This window comes from Oryza glaberrima, chromosome 1 (genome assembly GCF_000147395.1).
Source record: "Oryza glaberrima chromosome 1, OglaRS2, whole genome shotgun sequence".
In the NCBI taxonomy this organism is placed as follows: domain Eukaryota; kingdom Viridiplantae; phylum Streptophyta; class Magnoliopsida; order Poales; family Poaceae; genus Oryza; species Oryza glaberrima.
The window spans coordinates 31,262,401-31,282,798 of NC_068326.1; the positions used below are offsets into that span (position 1 = coordinate 31,262,401).

At 44.4% G+C, this 20,398-nt stretch overlaps 1 protein-coding gene and 2 pseudogenes across 1 annotated transcript; 2 read left to right on the top strand and 1 right to left on the bottom strand.

Annotated features, from left to right (window-relative positions):
• Positions 1 to 1,205: 1,205 nt before the first annotated feature.
• LOC127760526 (cytochrome P450 CYP94D108-like) lies at positions 1,206 to 2,753 on the top strand (annotated as a pseudogene).
• A 13,653-nt stretch (positions 2,754 to 16,406) lies between these two features.
• LOC127766946 (cytochrome P450 CYP94D108-like) lies at positions 16,407 to 18,320 on the top strand (annotated as a pseudogene).
• A 177-nt stretch (positions 18,321 to 18,497) lies between these two features.
• On the bottom strand, positions 18,498 to 20,338 carry LOC127766995 (50S ribosomal protein L34, chloroplastic). Its single transcript, XM_052292194.1, has 2 exons — positions 20,043 to 20,338; positions 18,498 to 18,930 (listed from the first exon to the last, which is right to left on the bottom strand). The coding sequence occupies exons 1-2, from the start codon at positions 20,284 to 20,286 to the stop codon at positions 18,671 to 18,673; spliced, it is 504 nt and encodes a 167-aa protein (XP_052148154.1). The 5' UTR covers positions 20,287 to 20,338; the 3' UTR covers positions 18,498 to 18,670.
• Positions 20,339 to 20,398: the final 60 nt, after the last annotated feature.

Here is a 20,398-nt window from a genome sequence, read left to right on the forward strand (position 1 = left end):
ACACATGTCACTTCCACCTCAAAGAATAGTACTCCCACCATCCAAAAATGTAGTTTAGAATATGTTTCTTTTGCCATCAAATTCAATAAAATAATTAAATAAAAAACTCTATGTTTGCATACAACCAATATATTTAGATGGGAAAACTCAATTCATCCCTTAAGAGGATATTCACTCATTTTTTAATGTCACTAAAAAAGTTATAAAAAAATTTAGTATGATAGATCAACATGTGATATGTCGCTTAACAAACATGCAAATTTAAATTCAACCTATACAAGTAGAAATAATTATAACAAATTTGACTATGAATAGAACGAGTAATTCACGGTCAAATTTGTTATTTTTGTTTCGAATTGTACAAGTCGAATTTTAACTTGCATGTTTGCGAAAAGATATATCATATATTGATATATCTTAACAAATATTTTTAAAATTTTTGATAACTTTTTGAATAACATGCACAAAACGAGGGGACGTGTCCCTCGAGCAATAAAAATCCACTTCCTAGATGCGTGTATAGATTCTGATGAACAATTAATTTAGTACATAGACATGATCATTTCTTTTGAAAAAAAAAATAAAAATATGCATAACAATTTTGAATGCATTATTCTATTCTTCACATTCCACTTTCCTCTTCTGTCCAACATTCTTCACCCTTCTTCTTTCTTCCTGGGTTACCGTTTTCACGATGAACTAGCTTGAGCTCCGAGCCGCAAGCAAAGCATCCACTGCAGCTTAGCAGAGCTCAAGATCACCGCGGCTGATCCAGGGAGCGTGCGGGTTGAGCACGTCGCTGCCGAGTCGGGAATCGATCGGGAATACGGCAGCCAAGCGTGCTGCCGTCGAACTCCACAGCATGCACGCCGAAGATGCCACTGAGCGGGCCGATCGAGCGCCGGGAGCAGGCGAGCACGCCATATCGTTAATGGTGTCGGCATGGGCCGCGGATGCCGGCAAGTGTTCTCTAGAGTACGTGAGCATGCGGCGGCTTGCTCTTTCTCACCTATCATCGCTAAAAACAACGTGGAATCGCCGGCTGCTATCATCCAATTTAGTGCGAAGGTGCTTGCGTATCTCGCGTAACAGAAACTGCCGCAATCTCCAGTTAGCTATAAAAACCGAGGAATTCATATGTGCTGTTACAATTTACAAGGATCCAGAGATCGGAGCGGCAGAGCGCCACACGCAAGTAGGAAGCCAAAATCACTTCGCTCTGTGTTGCCATGGAACTCTCTTCGACCTCAACCTCTCTCTTCTTCATCCTCATCCCCTTCCTGCCTCTCCTATACTTTCTCTACCTGCATGCACCTGGACCCTAGGAAGCAGCCTCACGCCCATGGACTCAAGTCCTACCCCGTGGTTGGCACGCTGCCGCACTTCGTCAAGAATCGGGACCGCTTCCTCGAGTGGTCGACCGGCATCATGAAGCGTAGCCCCACTCACACCATCTCGTTCAAGGGGCTCGGCCTCACCGCTGGCGCCATCACAGCCAACCCGGCCAACGTCGAGCACGTGTGCTGAAGACAAACTTTGATAACTACCCCAGGGAAGGGCTCATCTCCCTGGCCGAGGACTTTCTTGGCCGCGGCATCTTCAGCTCCGACGGTGAGCAGTGGCTGTGGCAGCGGAAGGCCGCCAGTTATGAGTTCAACAAGCGCTCGCTGAGAAACTTCGTGGTGGACAGCGTCAGGTTCGAGGTCGTTGAGAGGCTTCTGCCGCTGCTGGAGCAGGCGGCGGGGCGTGACGGCAGAACGCTGGACGTGCAGGACGTGCTGGAGCGCTTCGCGTTCGACAACATCTGCCGCGTGGCCTTCGACGAGGACCCGGCGTGCCTCACCGAGGAGAGCATGGCCACGCCCCAGAGCGCGGAGTTCATGCGCGCGTTCAACGACGCGCAGAACACCATCTTGTCCCGGTTCTTATCGCCGGCGAAGTCGTTGTGGCGCGCCAAGAGGCTGTTCAACATGGAGCCGGAGAGGCGGATGCGGGAGGCGATCAACACGGTCCACACGTACACCGAGCGGATCGTCCGGGAGCGCAGGGAGAGAGAGGAGGCCGGGCTGGCGCGCCGTGACGACTTCCTATCGCGCTTCGCTGCGGGCGGCGAGCACAGCGACGAGAGCCTCCGCGACGTGGTGACCAACTTCCTTATGGCCGGGCGCGACTCGACGTCGTCGGCGCTGACCTGGTTCTTCTGGCTGCTATCCGACCGGCCCGACGTGGAGGGCAAGATCGTGCACGAGATCCGCGCGGTGCGGAGCGCGTCGATCAGCGGCGGCATGGGCAGCACGACGTTCAGCCTTGACGAGCTGCGCGACATGCACTACCTCCACGCGGCTATCACCGAGTCCATGCGGCTATACCCTCCGGTGCCCATCAACGCGCGCACCTGCAAGGAGGAGGACTCCTTGCCGGATGGCACGTTCGTGGGGAAAGGGTGGCATGTCACGTACTGCGCGTACGCCATGGGGCGGATGGAGGACATCTGGGGCGCGGACTGCGAGGAGTTTAGGCCGGAGCGGTGGCTGGACGAAGCGGGCGTGTTCCGGCCGGAGAGCCCGTTCAAGTACCCCATATATATTCCACGCTGGGCCAAGGATGTGCATCGGTAAGGAGATGGCCTACATACAGATGAAGTCTATCGTGGCCTCCGGTACGCCCGCGAAGAGGGGCACCCAGGACTTGTCCTCTCGCTGACACTGCGCATGGAGGCCGGCTTGCCGATGAAAGTGACCAGCAGGGAGTAAACAAGCAGCGTGTTGCTAGGCGCACTGTGCTCACGGTCGACTTAGTTGCTACAGTAGTACTGGATTTATTCGAGAATACTTTTGTGTCGTTCATCTCACCTTATTCGAGAATAAAAACAGAACTGGTGTAGTCGTGTATCCTGTAGTGAGGGGCTGAGGGCAAGTACTATAGGTATCAAAACACAATCCACTAAGTAGCAATGGGGATTACCTATCCATTTGTCGGGTGATTTCTAAAAAAAAAAATCACCCAGATTTTTTCTACCTTTATATTTATATTCAACGGACTACAAAAGAAAATAAAAAAACATATTTACTTACACAACATTTTTATCAAAATTACAATGCACTTACATATCATATTAACTGAATTTACAAATGTAATTTTAGTTTTATAGGACTGTAATTTTATATTTTAAAGAAAATAACAAATAGATATTTACTTACATAACATTGTTATCAAAATTACAGTGCATTTACATATCATATTAACTGAATTTACTAATGTAATTTTAATTATATAATTTTAGTTATATAGGACTGTAATTTTATATTTTAAAGAAAATACAAATAGATATTTACTTACACAACATTGTTATCAAAATTACAGTGCACTTACATGTCATATCCACTGAATTTACAAATGTAATTTTAGTTATATGGGACTGTAATTTTATATTTTAAAGAAAATAACAAATAGATATTTACTTACACAATATTGTTATCAAAATTACATTGCACTTCCATACCATATCAACTAAATTTACAAATATAATTTTAGTTATATAGGACTGTAAATTTTTAATTTTTTTTTATTTTAGTTTCAAATGAGAGAAGGAGAGAGAAAATCGTGCATGTCGATTGTTCAGAGCGAAAAAAAAACAAAATAGCGACTCTAACCGTCTGACTGAATCGGCCCAACCGAATCCTATGCGGTTCCCAGCCCAATATATACGCACGGATCTTCGCACACATGGAACGGCCTAAAAAACGAGAAATCTGAGAGAAAAAATCACACGACAAATCTATAGCAAAATCGAAGCTTTAAATAGTGAGGTGGAGGTATAGATGGCCATAAGGCCCGAGGCCCGAAGGCCCGGCCCATGGCACGGCTTTTTGGCCGGGCCCGTGCCGGCCCGACCTGACCGCCGTGCCGTGCCTGGGCCTCCCCACCGGCACGCTGGGCTGGCCCGGTACGGTCGAGCCGGCCCGGCACGATAGGCCGGTGTCACGCCCAGAAAACTTTAGGGCGTGACAGCCGGCAGGCCAGGCCCGGCACACAAAGTATTGGCACTAAAAATAGACATATAAATGTACTGTCCAAAGAATAGGGACCTTAAATAGACTTATTTTAGCTATTTATGTACCACAGCCCAAAGAAGAGGGAGGTAAAATAGACTTGTTTTAACTCTCTCTCTCTATATATATATGAGGATATATATATATATATGAGGATAGGAATGCAGTATCTATATGCAATCTTGGATGTGAGATTAGTATGTGACAATTGGATGGCAATCCAGGTTGTTCATTTTTTTATTTTTTTATTTTTATATTATTATGCAAACATAAATACAGTACAGGAAATAAAGACAAGCTGTAAATACGAGTTATGTACAAGATATAAAATTAGATATTTAGAACATAGTAGGTTTATATAGAACGGTCCAGGTGTTCATTCATATACCTTGATAGGTTGAAGGTAGATCCTTCTGAAGATTACACCAAGGACTTGGTACAACACGATCATAATTATACAGGTACAGGACTCTCACAAGGACTCTTACATAGACTCTCACACTTAGACTCTCATGAGTCTTTTATTTAGGTTATACTATAGTACTAACACTTAGATGGAGTGGAGTGGAGTGTGATGGCTGGTGGAGAGGTTAGAGGAATGGTTGAGTGAGATGTGTTGTGTGCGAAATGCGATGCCTGTGAAATGTGATGGTGAGCCCCTTATATAGCGCTCGGTAGAGAATCTTCATGATATCTCTTCTTGACCTCAAAGAGTTTATGATACCCCTTTAGACTTCATGGAGAGAATCTTTGGTGATGACGCTTTAGACCTTTAATAAAGATGTCATAATATCACCTTTTGACTATGGACTTATCTTATCTGGAATAGTGTAGATTCCTTATCTTGAATAGTGATCTTTGTCGGGGATGACAAGATCTTTATTCATTATCTTCGTTGATTATCATGGGTGCTGATTGCACCGTGTCGATCTCTGACGGCTCTGTTTTCTGAAACCACTGAGCCAGGCTTCTGTAGTAACTTTTTTTGGAGCATTCATTTCCAAAATCCGGTTTAATTATGCGCCCTACTCCCTTGAAGTATTCATAACTTTGGTTGTAATATTTGCTGATAAAAATCCTTGTGATCTTGTTTTGGAAAACCAGCTGATATTCATAATCTGTGGTGATAGCTTCTTCCATTTCTGCAGCTTCAGAAAATAATCTCCAATTTTCATGATTAGCAATTGTTGTATATATTTCTTCCTCTTCATCCGATAGTTTGCTAGGACCGTCTTCTTGAAAATTAAATTGTCCATTAATGATATATATATATAATGAATTGCTGGACGAACAGGTGGTGTGAATTTTGGTGGTATGGAGGAGAAGATAATCCTGTATCTTCCATGTCCAAGTCTCCTGCAGACATCTTTCACAACGCTTCCTAAATCAGATTGTAGGATCTGATCGAGGGTTGCATAGAAGGAATTCACAAGACCATGATCTATAATAGTTTGGAGAGATATTTCTTCATGGTTGTATGTGGGTAGGTTCCGGAATCTTTGGAGATTTATCTCAGCTTTGAGAACCAGGAATCTATAGGATGGGTCAGAGATTGCTTGATCATCTAGCCTTAAGAGAGGGAGCATATATATGATTACTCGTATGGCTGAGTTTCTTTCTCTTCCTTCTAAGAGATCAAAGAAATAATCTTGGAGTCCAAGGAATATTTTCATTTGTCTCTCCTTAAACTTTTGCCAAACAAGATCGAGGATGTCTTGCCCAAAGCAAGATAAAGTTTGCTCCGTCTTGAAGCTTAATCTAGGTTGGAGATTTTCGTATGTGGTACTCATGGGATTTTGGCTTTTAAGTTTCTTTTGGCAAGAATCTTTGTAGGCACAAGATCTACATGGTGCTTTTGGCTGGGTCCGGAGTATATATTGTGGAAGGAATGAATTGGGATGATTATGCAGTATGTATAGTGTTTGGGGAATGGTATCATGCCTTTTTGTGGATGATGATGGTTTATTATGTGAAAAGATTGCAATAGGTTATTGATATTTATGTGGAAAGCAACCATGCTCGAAGCAGGATCTGTTGAGATCAAAATCTTATCTGAGAATACCTTGGTATTCTTATCTATTGCCATAGATTGTTCAACTTCCATGGGAAGTTTATCTTGGCCATCACGGGATTTCTCCTCGCGATAATCTAGTAACGTCTCCTCATGATGAGGGATATCTTGTAGTTTAGCCCTTTTTTCTGTTATCTTTTGATCTGAGGGCACGAAATTTTTGAAATAATATGCCAGGCCATTTAAGGCATGAGTTTTTTCTTTTTTGTTTTTTGCCTGCCACAAGAGGTTTAATAACCCTTGTTGTAGCTCTGTTACTCTGAAATTGTGATTAAGTCGTTCTCCATGGCCTCTGGGCAGTTGGGGCAGTCTCCATGAACTCATATTCGTGAACCATTCAGACTTCTGTGATGCCATTTCCCTGCATATATATTCAAAATTTTTAGTAGCTTTTAATAAATATCTATCTTCCCATGATGTCTTACCTGGCAAGTCCATAGATTTTGGAAGATATGATGGGAAGGAATTGTCATGTAGATATATTGTATTCACAACTTGTTCTCTTTTGGTCTGAACAAGCTGGTCAAGAATCTCATCTGTGTTAGACGAAAATCTTAGGCTCACCTGTTTGCCCATTATCTCAAATTGAATATCTTCGTTTGTGACAAGGAAGGGACGAATGATTGATAAAAACGGTGTTCCTAAAATAACATCTTGCTTAAGATTTTTAACGAGTAGAAAAGATGTTTTAATGCAAACTTCAGATATGCAAATATAGATTTCAGGGATTTGATATTCTACTATTAAAAGTCCTCCATCTGCCCCACGAATTCTGTGGGCGGCTTTACAGAAATATTTATGAGGGATAATACCTTCTCGAATGCAATTGACATCAGCACCATAATCAATTAAAGTGATATGCTGAAAGTAGGATCCGTCAATAAAACGATACATAACTTCTGTGTACCATTTTTGCTTCATATATTTTTGAATGGTTCCAACAACCTGATCATCTTCTTGAATTGGTTCGTCCTTTTCTTCCATATGGAATCCTTCTTTTAATTCTAACATGTATAGACGCTTTCTTATTTCTTCTAAATCTTGTTTCATAATTTTTTGGTCTTCGAATAGGCTGATCAAATCTGGTTTCTCATTCTTCTTTTTCTGTTCATCTAATCTTTTGAACACTTCATCAATAGAGAGGAATTTGCTCTTTTGAATATCCTTTTTTAGTTTATCCTTATCAGTCTTGACTCTTGAAAGGAATTTTTCGAGAACTCTTCTTTTTTCTTCTGGATCTTGAATGGTTTCAAAAGTATCGAGAACAAATTCTTCTAAACTGGTTAAAACGAGTATATTTTCATCAGACTCTTCTTCTTAATTATCTGGCTCATAGCAAGAGCAACCACTGTCTTGGCAACAATTAATCTCTGCATTTTTTTTCTTCATCTGAACTTGAGTCATTGTCTATATTATTTAGTATTGCTTCAAGTTTTTCTTTAACATCTTCTGATTCTAAATCTAACAAGGCTTGGATCTCTTTTTTAACTTTGGATTTGAAACATCTGTTAGCTATGTGTCCTTTCAAGCCACATCTGTAACAAATGGTTTCTTTGCTTTTAGTGTCTTGTGTTCTTATATTCTTATTGTAAATTCTTTTTGGTTTTCTTTTGGTAGCTTGAAAGCTCATCTTGCTTTTATCATTTGGTTTTGTCATAGGTTTGGAATGGGTTTTTCTTTTTCTATAGACATAAGGATCTTGAAAACCAAACTGATAACAAAAATCTCCCATTTCTCTTTTACCAAGAATCCTTTGTTTTTTGAGTTGATCTTTGATTTTTAGGTCATTGCAAAGCTCAGCCCCTACTAATTGTATCTTTTGTGTGATTTTTCCAATATCTAGATAGTGATAATTTATACTCCCTCCCCCTTCTTTTCTTAGGGAATTTCTAACCTTTTCAGCAAATAAAGGAGGTAAACCAGAAATATATTTTTCTTTCCAAAAGTCTTGATTAGGTTCTGGTAGGGTATATAGTTTTGACAAGAAAGTATCTTTATACCATCTAAAATCTGACATTGTTTTACATTTTAAATTTATCAATTGCTCTCTATTTTTTTTATAGATATCATGATAGTTTCCGGCAAAGTGATAAATTATGTTATAGATTAAAGTGGCTAAGGCATCAGAAATGTTACCGGTTGGATTCCCATTACCATCTCTATCGGGCAATGGCCTTCCTTGATCATCCCTTTTAACTGCGCAAAGAATCTCCTGTCTTTGAGTTTCATTTAAATAATTATTCCACCATCCTTTTAATTGACCAGAAAACCCAATGACAATCATATTGGCAGCTTCTCTTTCTTTGTTTCCATTAGCTATGCAGGCATTAGCATACATAACCATTTGATGACATAAAGTAAAGATTTGATATTCAGTAAAGCCATCTAAGTTCCATTCTACAATTTCTTTGCCATTGTAGTAAGTCATATTTTGAATCTGAGGCATTTCCTCAAACTGTAGGTCTGCATAAGTTGGTCGAGGGTAATAATTCCTAGTTGTGGAAGTAAGAGTAGAAGGTTTAAAAATCTTGTTGACCATATCATATTTTTCATTATCAGAAATCTCATTGATATTTTTATTTACTTTTAAATTATTTAGTTTTTAGGCTAGCTCACTGACTAGTTCTTCAGAAATCGCGGGTCCAAAAGCCTTTTGTTTTCCAAGTTTGATGTTAGGATCAATTGTTGGGACAAACATAGGACTAACAGACTGAGAACTAGAAGACTGAGAATTAGAGGGAATATTTATCTTTACCTCAGGTCTTTCTGTTTTGTAGCCTTCCATAAGGATTGTCTCTATTCGATCTGTTTGTTGACCAAGAGAACGTAGAGATATATTTGCATAATTTTGTTGTTCTACCAAATGTCCTATGTGTTCAACCTTTTGCTGTTTCTCTATATGTATTTTTAGAAATACTTTTTAGTGGACAAGCTTTTCCTCCATTATGAGATAATTGAATGGATTCAAATGGAGGATGAACAGAGTCTACCTTGTTTCCACTGGTTGTCTCCCATTCTGTAGAAACCTTCTTGATAACAGTTAAATCTTCTGCTTCGGATTTTTGCTCTTTTTTCATCATGTTTTTTCCTTTGAAGAATTCTTCGAAGTGTCTGACTTGGCTACTTTCATACCAATCAAAGAAAAAGATGTTCTTCCTTTGTTCTCTCATTTCTTTGTGCCAAAGTTCTCTTATCTTTAGTCTAAATGCTTCATCTATATCTTATGAGGATATTGAGAAAAGTATTTCCAACTAGAAGATTCCTAAGGTTAATATTAAGGAAATATATCATGTAGGTACTTTTTCGTTACTTAGTGACTACTATATTAAAACAATTGAAAAAACTATTCCAATTAGTTCTTCGCATGAAACCCTGCATCTTCTTTCAGAAAGAGAAATCAATTCTATAAGAGCTAAACATCAATATCACTACCTTCACTTTGGTCTTATACAAGTTGCTATCAGATCCTTGACTAGAAAGGGTTTGAACGTCTCTGTTCTGGCTTGTCTAAGAGATTGCAGAAATAAAAGGTTCAAAGATTCATTACTTGGCATGGTGGAAGCCAGCCTCAGTAATGGTCCTGTTTATTTTAACACCTTTCCTGATTTTTCTGTATCCCTCTCAGACACAAATATCCCTCTTAGACTTGGACATGGAAGATACAGGATTATCTTCTCCTCCATACCACCAAAATTCACACCACCTGTTCGTCTAGCAATTCATTATATATATGTATATCATGAATGGACAATTTAATTTTCAAGAAGACTGTCCTAGCAAACTATCGGATGAAGAGGAAGAAATATATACAACAATTGCTAATCATGAAAATTGGAGATTATTTTCTGAAGCTGCAGAAATTGAAGAAGCTATCACTACAGATTATGAATATCAGCTGGTTTTCCAAAACAAGATCACAAGGATTTTTATCAGCAAATATTACAACCAAAGTTATGAATACTTCAAGGGAGCAGGGCGCATAATTAAACCGGATTTTGGAAATGAATGCTCCAAGAAAAGTTACTACAGAAGCCTGGCTCAGTGGTTTCAGAAAACAGAGCCGTCAGAGATCGACACGGTGCAATCAACACCCATGATAATCAACGAAGATAATGAATAAAGATCTTGTCATCCCCGACAAAGATCACTATTCAAGATAAGGAATCTACACTATTCCAGATAAGATAAGTCCATAGTCAAAAGGCGATATTATGACATCTTTATTAAAGGTCTAAAGCGTCATCACCAAAGATTCTCTCCATAAAGTCTAAAGGGGTATCATAAACTCTTTGAGGTCAAGAAGAGATATCATGAAGATTCTCTACCGAGCGCTATATAAGGGGCTCACCATCACATTTCACAGGCATCGCATTTCGCACACAACACATCTCACTCAACCATTCCTCTAACCTCTCCACCAGCCATCACACTCCACTCCACTCCATCTAAGTGTTAGTACTATAGTATAACCTAAATAAAAGACTCATGAGAGTCTAAGTGTGAGAGTCTATGTAAGAGTCCTTGTGAGAGTCCTGTACCTATATAATTACGAACGTGTTGTACCAAGTCCTTGGTGTAATCTTCAGAAGGATCTACCTTCAACCTACCAAGGTATATGAATGAACACCTGGACCGTTCTATATAAACCTACTATGTTCTAAATATCTAATTTTATATCTTGTACATAATTCGTATTTACAGCTTGTCTTTATTTCCTGTACTGCATTTATGTTTGCATAATAATATAAAAATAAAAAAAAATAAAAAAATGAACAACCTGGATTGCCATCCAATTGTCTCATACTAATCTCACATCCAAGATTGCATATAAACACTGCATTCCTATCCTCATATCTGGTGACTAGACCCCTAGTCACTGCCCTGCCCTAGACACAAATATCCATAAAGTTCTCACTCTCAACTTACAAACATCTGGTTATGAACTAGAACCAGGGAGTGAAAACATCTCCGTTACCTACAGGGTTTACTACAAAGCCATGACAACTTAAGCACCTTGTGCCAAACATTATACACCAAAAGACCTAACCACTCTCCTTCAAACCAATCCTAATAACAGATGTACTACCCCCAAAACCCTGAAATGGGATGAGATCACCCTGCCTGAGAAATGGGTTTTATCTCAAGCTGTTGAACCTAAGTCTATGGATCAATCAGAAGTCGAATCCTTGATTGAAACACCAGACGGAGAAGTTGAGATAACATTTGCTTCAAAACAAAAAGCCTTTCTCCAGTCTAGACCTTCTGTCAGTCTAGATTCTAGGCCTAGGACAAAACCTCAAAATGTTGTCTATGCTACCTATGAAGACAACTCCGACGAACCTTCAATCTCAGACTTCGATATCAATGTTATCGAGCTTGATGTTGGCTTTGTTATTGCCATAGAAGAAGATGAGTATGTATATATATATATATATATATATATATATATATATATATATATATATATATATATATATATATATATATATATATATATATATATATATATATATATATATATGTCATAGCCCAATAGGAGGGAGGAAAATTAGACTTATTCTGAGGAAACGCACGATGGCCCATCATGCCTTTGGGCCGGCCCGAGACGTGTTGGGCCATGCCTGGGCCGCGAGTGCGGCACGTGGGCTGGCACGGCACGGCCCGGTGCGTCGGTCGGGCTGTGTCGGCCTGACAATCCTCGGCCCAGGCACGGCTGGGCTGGGCCGTGCCGTGCCGGGCGGCCCACATGGCCATCTATAGGTGGAGAGATGAGATGAGAGAGAAAAGGAGCCACCTCTTATGCAAGAGGCAACCACTACACAAAATTCAAGACAAAAGGAGAGAGAGGAAGAGTAGATTAGGCAAACAAATATTGGGGCTAGTGTATTAGAATTAGTATAGATGTGATATATTGTACATGTTACCTCTACATTTATTAGTTGATGATGTGGTCAAGATTAGATGCAACATTCACCTCTTTTATAAAACTTGCCCTGATTGATGTTCTTGTTTTTCTCCGAGCGGCGAATGGGCGTTATAGCCCACACGGCCACACATATTGGGCAGTTGGGGGCCGGGCTTAAGTTAGTTCTGCAGCTGCGTTTGGCGGTTGGCAACACGAGCGAAATTTTAAAATCTATCTGACTATCCGGTCTCTCCCTTTCCAAAATTTTAAAATATATCCTGTCAAATTTTATAAAACAAATTATACAACTATAGAAAAACATGCATACACCTAGTGATCTTAGATGTTAAAAAAATACTTTCTACCATCGAGATGTAGTTACAACTCTCATACGTCGAAAAGGAAACAAGATCCCACAGTGAAGTCAGAGAAATACAGTGTTGTGACTTTAGGGTATTCTCAGCCGTCTGATTTACAGCGAACGAACGAGATCGATCGCTATTGTTTGTCACAGTTGCTACAATAAATAACTGCAAATCACTGTTTTACTCTGTAGCACAAGACACATTTTACTTTGCTCCTCTGCCTTTAGCACCTAAAGGCTCCTCTGCCTTTAGCAGAGGAGCCGGATCCGTCAAAAAGTGATAACAATTATATATAAGGACTCTATGTAAAGGGATCATCCAAATGGCATTGAAATGTTTTTCCTCCTCCAAACAGTTGTCTCTATGATCCTTGAATCAAGATCAAACCATGGACACCATTCTCTACCTATTTTTCATCTAATAAACAAATCCAAATGAGAAGACAACATGTCATCGTCACCTCTACTGGGCTCTTCATCTGTTGCATTGTCCTCATCTCTGTTGGCCACTCCAATGGCACCATCATCGCGGACAATCGTCACCTCATAACCACTACCTCTTCCTCCCCAGCCACATCAAGTTGCCGGGCCTCCTGACCACTTTTCCCTTGGTTCCCTTATCATTGATCTTACATATCGTCTTCTAACCATTTACACCGATGGCACCACCACGTCCTCGTTTTTTCCACTGTGCTCATCACCAACCGTCTCGTAGTTGTCGTTCCGAGCATCCTTCTAGACTCAAAAGCTCCCCCTCTTCCTCCTCCTAACCTTGTCCGTTTGTGGCAATATTCTTTCTCTTTTTGGACTCAACCACAAAGGATCCATCTAAATCAATTAGCAAACTCTTGCTTCGATTTTCTAGGGTACTTTGCAAGTGTACCAATAAATTCTTTGTTAGTAAAGAATCAAATGCTAGAGAATTCATTTCTCCTCCCACCCTGTAACCCAACTCAACCATTTGTTATCACAAAATTAGCTCATTGGAGTTCACCAGAGATGGAGAGGATGACCAATGATATGCGAATCTTTGGCCAACATCTGAAGGTCGCATATTCTTGCCCTCTCTCATCATCATTACATATGACTACATGAGCTCCCGAAGTCCACATGACTTTCGGCGTGCCCATGTTGGGAAAATTCTAATATTATCCCAATCAAAGCTCTTACGTGGTAGAGCGGCGCGGGAACCAAGGACGAGGACAAACTCGTTTCTGATTGCATCCAATGTTCATCGTCTGGCCCTTCGTGATCAAAGAGTCTTCTTTTTTTTTTGGGGGGGGGGAGGATTTCCCTTGAAACTATACTTTTTCCGTACCAGAATAAGTTAATCTATTACGGGATGTCACATATTCTAGTTCTGTAAATCTGACGAATATATCACATCTGTAATAGATTAACCTATTCTGAGGTGGAGGAAGTAGATAAGAAGTAGACCGTTGCTTCTCATGGGATTTGAATTAGCTCAAACTAATTTCATGACCGTTATTCTTTGCCACATTTAACATTGTTCATCTTCTCCTCTTTTCTTCGGTGTGTTGTAAAGGATAGTAGATGATATGCACAACTATGTTTGTTGCTTTACCATACAAAACTATCTCCTAATCCTTAATAAAATTGGCCGGCATCTCTAGCCCGGTTTGCAAAAAAAAAAAGAAAGAAAAACAGTTTGTAAACATAGAAGTCCACAAAAGTGTGTAGAAATTTATATCTAGAAGCACTCTCAACTATTGCAAAAGATCGGACGGTGTTGCACTATATTATCACAAAGTGTTTCACATGTTGCACCACTCCACGAAAAATGTTTCAATGAAAATGTTTCAGATGTTTCATCAATCGAGGAAAAATGTTTCATTGCTTGAACAAAATTGTTTCAATCAAATGCAACATCTGAAATAGGTTGCTTGCAACACTAAGAATCAGTAAAATGCAACACCGAATCCAAACAAAATTAAACACCTTAATACAATAAAATGCAACAAGATAAAACAATATGCTGCAACATCACTAAAACTCCAATAAAATGAACCCATCTTTGTCTTCTTCTTCTACGGCTAGCTGCTAGAACCAAGAAATTGATGCTTGTGGGAGAAGAATAGTGGCACGAGGAGGGCGACCTTGCCCAAGACCAGTCGCATTGTCCAGTCCTCACCGACAGCCAAATCTAGCACCTCTGCCACATCACCATCGTTGTTGTGTGGCCGTCAGCGAGGTCCAGCGCCTCTTCCCCAATCCTGCGTTATCTGCACTCTGCCGTCGTGTGATCGCTGGCGAGGTCCAGCACCTCCTCCTCAATCCTATGTTGTCTACCCCGCCGTGTAGCCGCTGACGAGGTCCATCGCCTCCTCCCTCCCACGCGTCGCCTTGCCCCGCCGCTGTCGTGTGGTTGCCGACGAGGTCCATCGCCTCCTCTCTACCACGCGCAGCCTTGCCCCGCTGTCGTCATGTGGCCGCCAGCAAGGTCGAGTACCTCCTCCCTATCACGTGCCGCCTTGCTCCGGTGTCGACACCAGCGACGACGCCTCGCCTTGGCTTGCAACCCCCTGTGTAGAGGCGTTGAAAAGAGAGAGACTTTGAGAAGAGGGAATGTGTGGTGGAGGAGGTGACTGAGATATTTGGATAAGAACACGAAGCATTTTTCGTCTAACTTACTGAGGCCAAAGTAGTAACCCAGTTCAATGTTGGACCGTTGATTAAGCATCAACAGTTGAGAATTTTCAGAATATGCCATCGAATTCGCACTACTTTCAGGATATGCCACCCAATTCGTGCTACTTTCAGAATACGCCATCGGAGCACGAATTTCCTTCGTTCCGTGCCACTCCGTCTCTTCCGTCCATAGCTCCGTCGTCTTCTCCGCCCGGCGCCGTTCGCCACCGCCCGCGCCGGCGCCCGTGTCAGCCGCGCCGGCGTCCGTCCGTCACCGGCATCGTCCATCCTCGTCGGCGTCCGTCGTCGTCGTCGTCGTCCACGGCTCGGTGGGCGCGGAGGGAAGGAGTCTGCCACCGCCCGCGCCGGCGTCAGTCGTCGGCATCGTCGTTGTCCACCGCCCGCGCCGCGCGCGCCTGTGTCAGCCACGGCGTTGTCCGTTCGCCGTCACCGCCATCGTCGTCCTCCACCGCCCGCGCATCGCGTCCTCCGGTTGGAGCATGCCGGCGAGGGTGCCCTGTCCTCGTCCTCCTCATCTTCCTCCCCACCACCACGGACGCCGCCCCCCCATTGTACACAGCCGCCGCATTCCGCCTCGCCCCACCATCCACAAGGGGCTTCTCCCCCACCCCTTCCCCGCCGCCGCAGCCGCCCTATTCTGCAGCCGCAGCCGCTTCGCCCGCAGCCGCAGCCGCCGCTTCGCCCGCCGCCGCAGCCGCTGCTAGCACTCGCGGCCGCGTTCGCCATCCGTCCCCTTCAACTTCTACAAGCGACTCCCCGCCAAGTCCGACGTCCTCCTCTGAACAATCCAAGTATCCAACTACTACCTACCCATTCCGTTCCCTTCCGTCCTTGCCAATTCACACTCATCATCTGGACCAAGTACGTGCAGCAGCAACAACATACAGGGAGTTTTTACCGGCCGCCCTCTACTCTCAAAATTCACAAGGCGCGCACACGAGGTCCAGTCTCGGGCGGTAGTAGACGCAGACGCAGACAGTCAGCTTCGCCCGCCGCCGCAGCCGCTGCTAGCACTCGCGGCCGCGCTCGCCCCGCTGCTAGCACTCGCGTCGCGCTCGCCTCCCTCCACGCCCATGCCATGCCGTGGACGACGACGATGGACGCCAACGAGGATGGACGATGCCGGCGACGGACGGGCGTCGGCGCGGGCGGTGGCGGACTGACGACGGCGGTGCCGGGCGGAGAAGACGACGGTGCTACGGACGGAAGAGACGGAGTGGCACGGAACAAAGGAAATTCGTGCTCCGATGGCGTATTCTGAAAGTAGCATGAATTGGATGGCATATTTTGAAAGTAGTGCGAATTCGATGGCATATTCTGAAAATTCTCACACTCAACAAATCGACTAACTTAATCAAATAAGCAACATCACTCCATAATCTGCGCCTCTGCGGACTTCACGAGGCTGGCATCTCCATCGTCCAATCCAAAATCACCAATTCGACATGGGCACAGAGCTCTCGTTGACTTCATTCGTTCCCCTGCTCCTCCTCTTGCTGTTTCCTTTGCTCTGTTTCCTCTGCCTGCGCCATGGCAGCACCAGGAAGCAGCCTCGCGCCGACGGCCTCAAGGCCTACCCGATCGTCGGCATACTGCCACACTTCGTCAGGAACCAGCACCGCCTCCTCGAGTGGTCGGCCGGCGTCGTGGCGCGCTGCCCCACGCACACCATGTCCTTCAACTTCAAGGGCTTCGGCCTCATCGCCGGCGCCATCACCGGCAACCCGGCCAACGTCGAACACATCGTCAAGACCAACTTCCAGAACTACTCCAAGGGGGAGTACGTGGTGTCAGTCATGGAGGACTTCCTCGGCCACGGCATCTTCAACTCCGACGGCGACCAGTGGCTGTGGCAGCGGAAGGCCGCCAGCTACGAGTTCAACAAGCGCTCGCTGAGGAACTTCGTGGTCGACACCGTCAGGTCCGAGGTCGTCGATAGGCTGCTGCCGCTGCTCACGCGGGCGGAGCGCGACGGCCGGACGCTGGACGTGCAGGACGTGCTCGAGCGCTTCGCGTTCGACAACGTCTGCTGCGTCGCCTTCGACGAGGACCCGGCGTGCCTCACCGAGGAGGGGATGGGGACGAACGCGCGGACCGAGTTCCTGCGCGCCTTCAACGACGCGCAGAACATCCTCATGGCGCGGTTTGTCGCCGGTCGAGTGGGCGTGGCGCGCCAAGAGGCTGCTCGACTTGGAGCCGGAGAGGCGGATGCGGGAGGCGCTCGCCACGATCCATGGCTACGCCGACAGGATCGTCCGCGAGCGGAGGGAGAGGGGCGCGGCGGGGCTGGCGCGCAAGGACGACTTCCTGTCGCGCTTCGCCGCGACCGGCGAGCACAGCGACGAGAGCCTCCGCGACGTGGTCACCAACTTCGTCCTCGCCGGGCGCGACACGACGTCGTCGGCGCTGACCTGGTTCTTCTGGCTGGTGTCCGGCCAGCCGGACGTGGAGGACAGGATCGCGCGCGAGATCCGCGCGGTGCGCGCGTCGAGCGGGAGCACGGACGCGGCGGCGTTCAGCTTTGACGAGCTGCGCGAGATGCACTACCTGCACGCGGCCATCACGGAGGCGATGCGGCTGTACCCGCCCGTGGCCATGGACTCGCACTGCTGCCAGAACGACGACGTCTTGCCGGACGGCACGTTCGTCGGCAAAGGATGGCAGGTCACCTACAGCGCGTACGCCATGGCGCGCTTGGAGGAGTTATGGGGCGCGGACTGCGAGGAGTTCAGGCCGGAGCGGTGGCTCGACGAGGACGGCGTGTTCCGGCCGGAGAGCCCGTTCAAGTACCCGGTGTTCCACGGCGGGCCGAGGATGTGCCTCGGCAAGGAGATGGCATACATACAGATGAAGTCCATCGCGGCGTGCGTGTTCGAGAGGTTCAGCTTCAGGTTCGTCGGCGGCGAGGGACGGCCAGGGCTTGTGTTCTCGGTGACCTTGAGGATGGAAGGCGGCTTGCCGATGCGAGTGAAGAAGAGGAGGGATTCAGTTTGTTAGAATGTAAATGTTCTCTTTGCTACTTGTTGCCTTTCATTTATTCCAGGTTGAGTTCTGGATATTATCCATTTTTTCGCCTGATAGTAGCAAAATTATAAGGTGACAGAGGATTGGATGGGCAATCAGGTTGTTTTACAAATAAGTGTGTACCAAAGAGATTGGCACAGAGTTGGTGGATAAATTGTGTTACACAGTGGAGCATGGAGTGACTATGATGAGATGATCTGAATATTAAAATTCACTGGACTGTATCAGAAAATAAAAGGGACGTTCTACTACAGAATAGAAAAATTGATGAGTTTATTTGAGCAACTGCTCAAGTTAGCATTTAGGCCCTTTGACAAAATCTATGCTCAGAATGCAGTCAAGATAGATCAGAGGAAAACCATGGCAATGCAGATCAAGGAGAACATATTCCCACAGCAAACAACTACTAAATACTGCACAAGCAAAAAGGCTAACTTGAATTTGTGTTGATAATGTACTTCACACATTAACCGGACACCGGGTGAAGGATTCGCACCAATTGTTATGGTTGAGTATAACCGAGAACGTGGGATAAAAAAATACACTTACAATTGTGACAAAGAGCGACTTAGAATGCGATTCAATCAGAACATTCGTTTCTTCCCAGTGGGGGAGTTCGTCTTTGTGCAGAGAACCCTTCTTCCTTTGGCGCGTCTGCGCTTCAGGACCTTTCTTCCGGCAGTAGTCCTCATCCGTCTGCGAAAACCATGTGTACGGGCAAGCGACTTCCTAGATCTATTTCTCTTGGTCATGCACAGAGCAGCCTTTCCAGCCCTAATCTGCAGAATCCGGGATCTTCCTGTTGTAACTCTGTTGTAGCTGAATTCAATTCCCAAAGATGAACCTGAAATATGTAACATATTAGGATACTGAAATCATTTGTAGGTTGGAACAAATATGGTTTGATACATAAGAACATGGATTTGCTAAATACAACAGTACAGCACAGAAACCGGCTATTTGATTGCCCTTAGTTTGTGTTTTTGTTCTCTAAGATCATTTGGAAAAAAACTCTAGTATGTAAAGTACAGTTCATTTTCCAAAAGGATAATATCATTGCAATAGTTCCTTTAATCTAACGTTATTGGCTTGTTTTAGAAGCATTTTGGTTTTGCTTTAGGTGGCAAGGCTATTAATTGTAACTGAACTGTTTAAAAAGTTGAGTTGTCCAGTTAAACATTCTTGATTCAGTGATTTCGTTAGTTCGTAGTATAATTATGTTAGATGATATATTTCATAATGAGTTTACTAAATTAAGCTCATGCGCTCGCTCCAAAAAGTGGAGTTTCCTGAGTTTTTGTGATGTTTTCATGATCCTGTCGCAAGAATGTACTACAATCTACAGTCCATCTGGCACTACTGGAAATCACAATATCAGTATCACAGTACATGGAGGAAGAAAAGAAACTTTCAGCCGTGTAGGTTTCCTAACATGGAACCATCTAGAACTAATCACTGAATTATGAATATATACACGTTCTTACACTAAAAAACTGGATGTGTAAACAAGTGAATTTTTTTAATCTTAATCGGAATCCACATCTTAAGCAAAATTCTCTAGCACATGGTTAACTATAAGAATGCGTGGGCTTTAGGATCAGACATTGCAGATTATAACAAGCTGCGTACAGCAGCTAACAAGTACGGCAGAGTTTGAATTTAAGATTTCTCAGGAAATTGCCAGAATACCATCAGAACTTTCAAATATATCAATTGCATTAAAATCGCTAGTTTAGTTTAGTTATCTTCTGACATTAAGCACTGATTAACTGTACACGCTACCTATCTGACAGTATAAACACTCCATTGTACAGTACTTAAAGCCGAAACCAGCAGCACAAAAGTTCATTCCTCCCTTTCTCTTTGCAGGCAACTCTCTCCTCCATCTAGTTCCCCAACCCAAATGGTAGCAACAGAACGAAGCGAATCAGGAACGAGTAAAGTACACATTCTCACCAGCAAATGAGGAGGCAGAGGTGAAGGTCAGCGACGCCGAGACCGCGGCAGAGAGCGCGGCGGGGGAGGCGGAGGCGGATGACGTGGAGGAGGAGGAGACGAAGGAGCTCCGGAGGAACGGGGTGGCGGCGGCGCCCATCGGGGATGCCCTGCGAGAGCGGAGGCCGCCGCCGATAGCCGCCGCTGAGATCCTCCCGGAGTGGAGTGAGAGAGCCGCCATTGGCGAGACGAGGGCGAGCGCCATGTTTGGGGAGTCGAGGTGCGGTGCAGGGCTATGGCTATCCCCACACAATGTTGCTTTATCGTCTTATCCACGACGAGATGCGATTCTTGGGCCAAATCATGGGCCTTCGTCT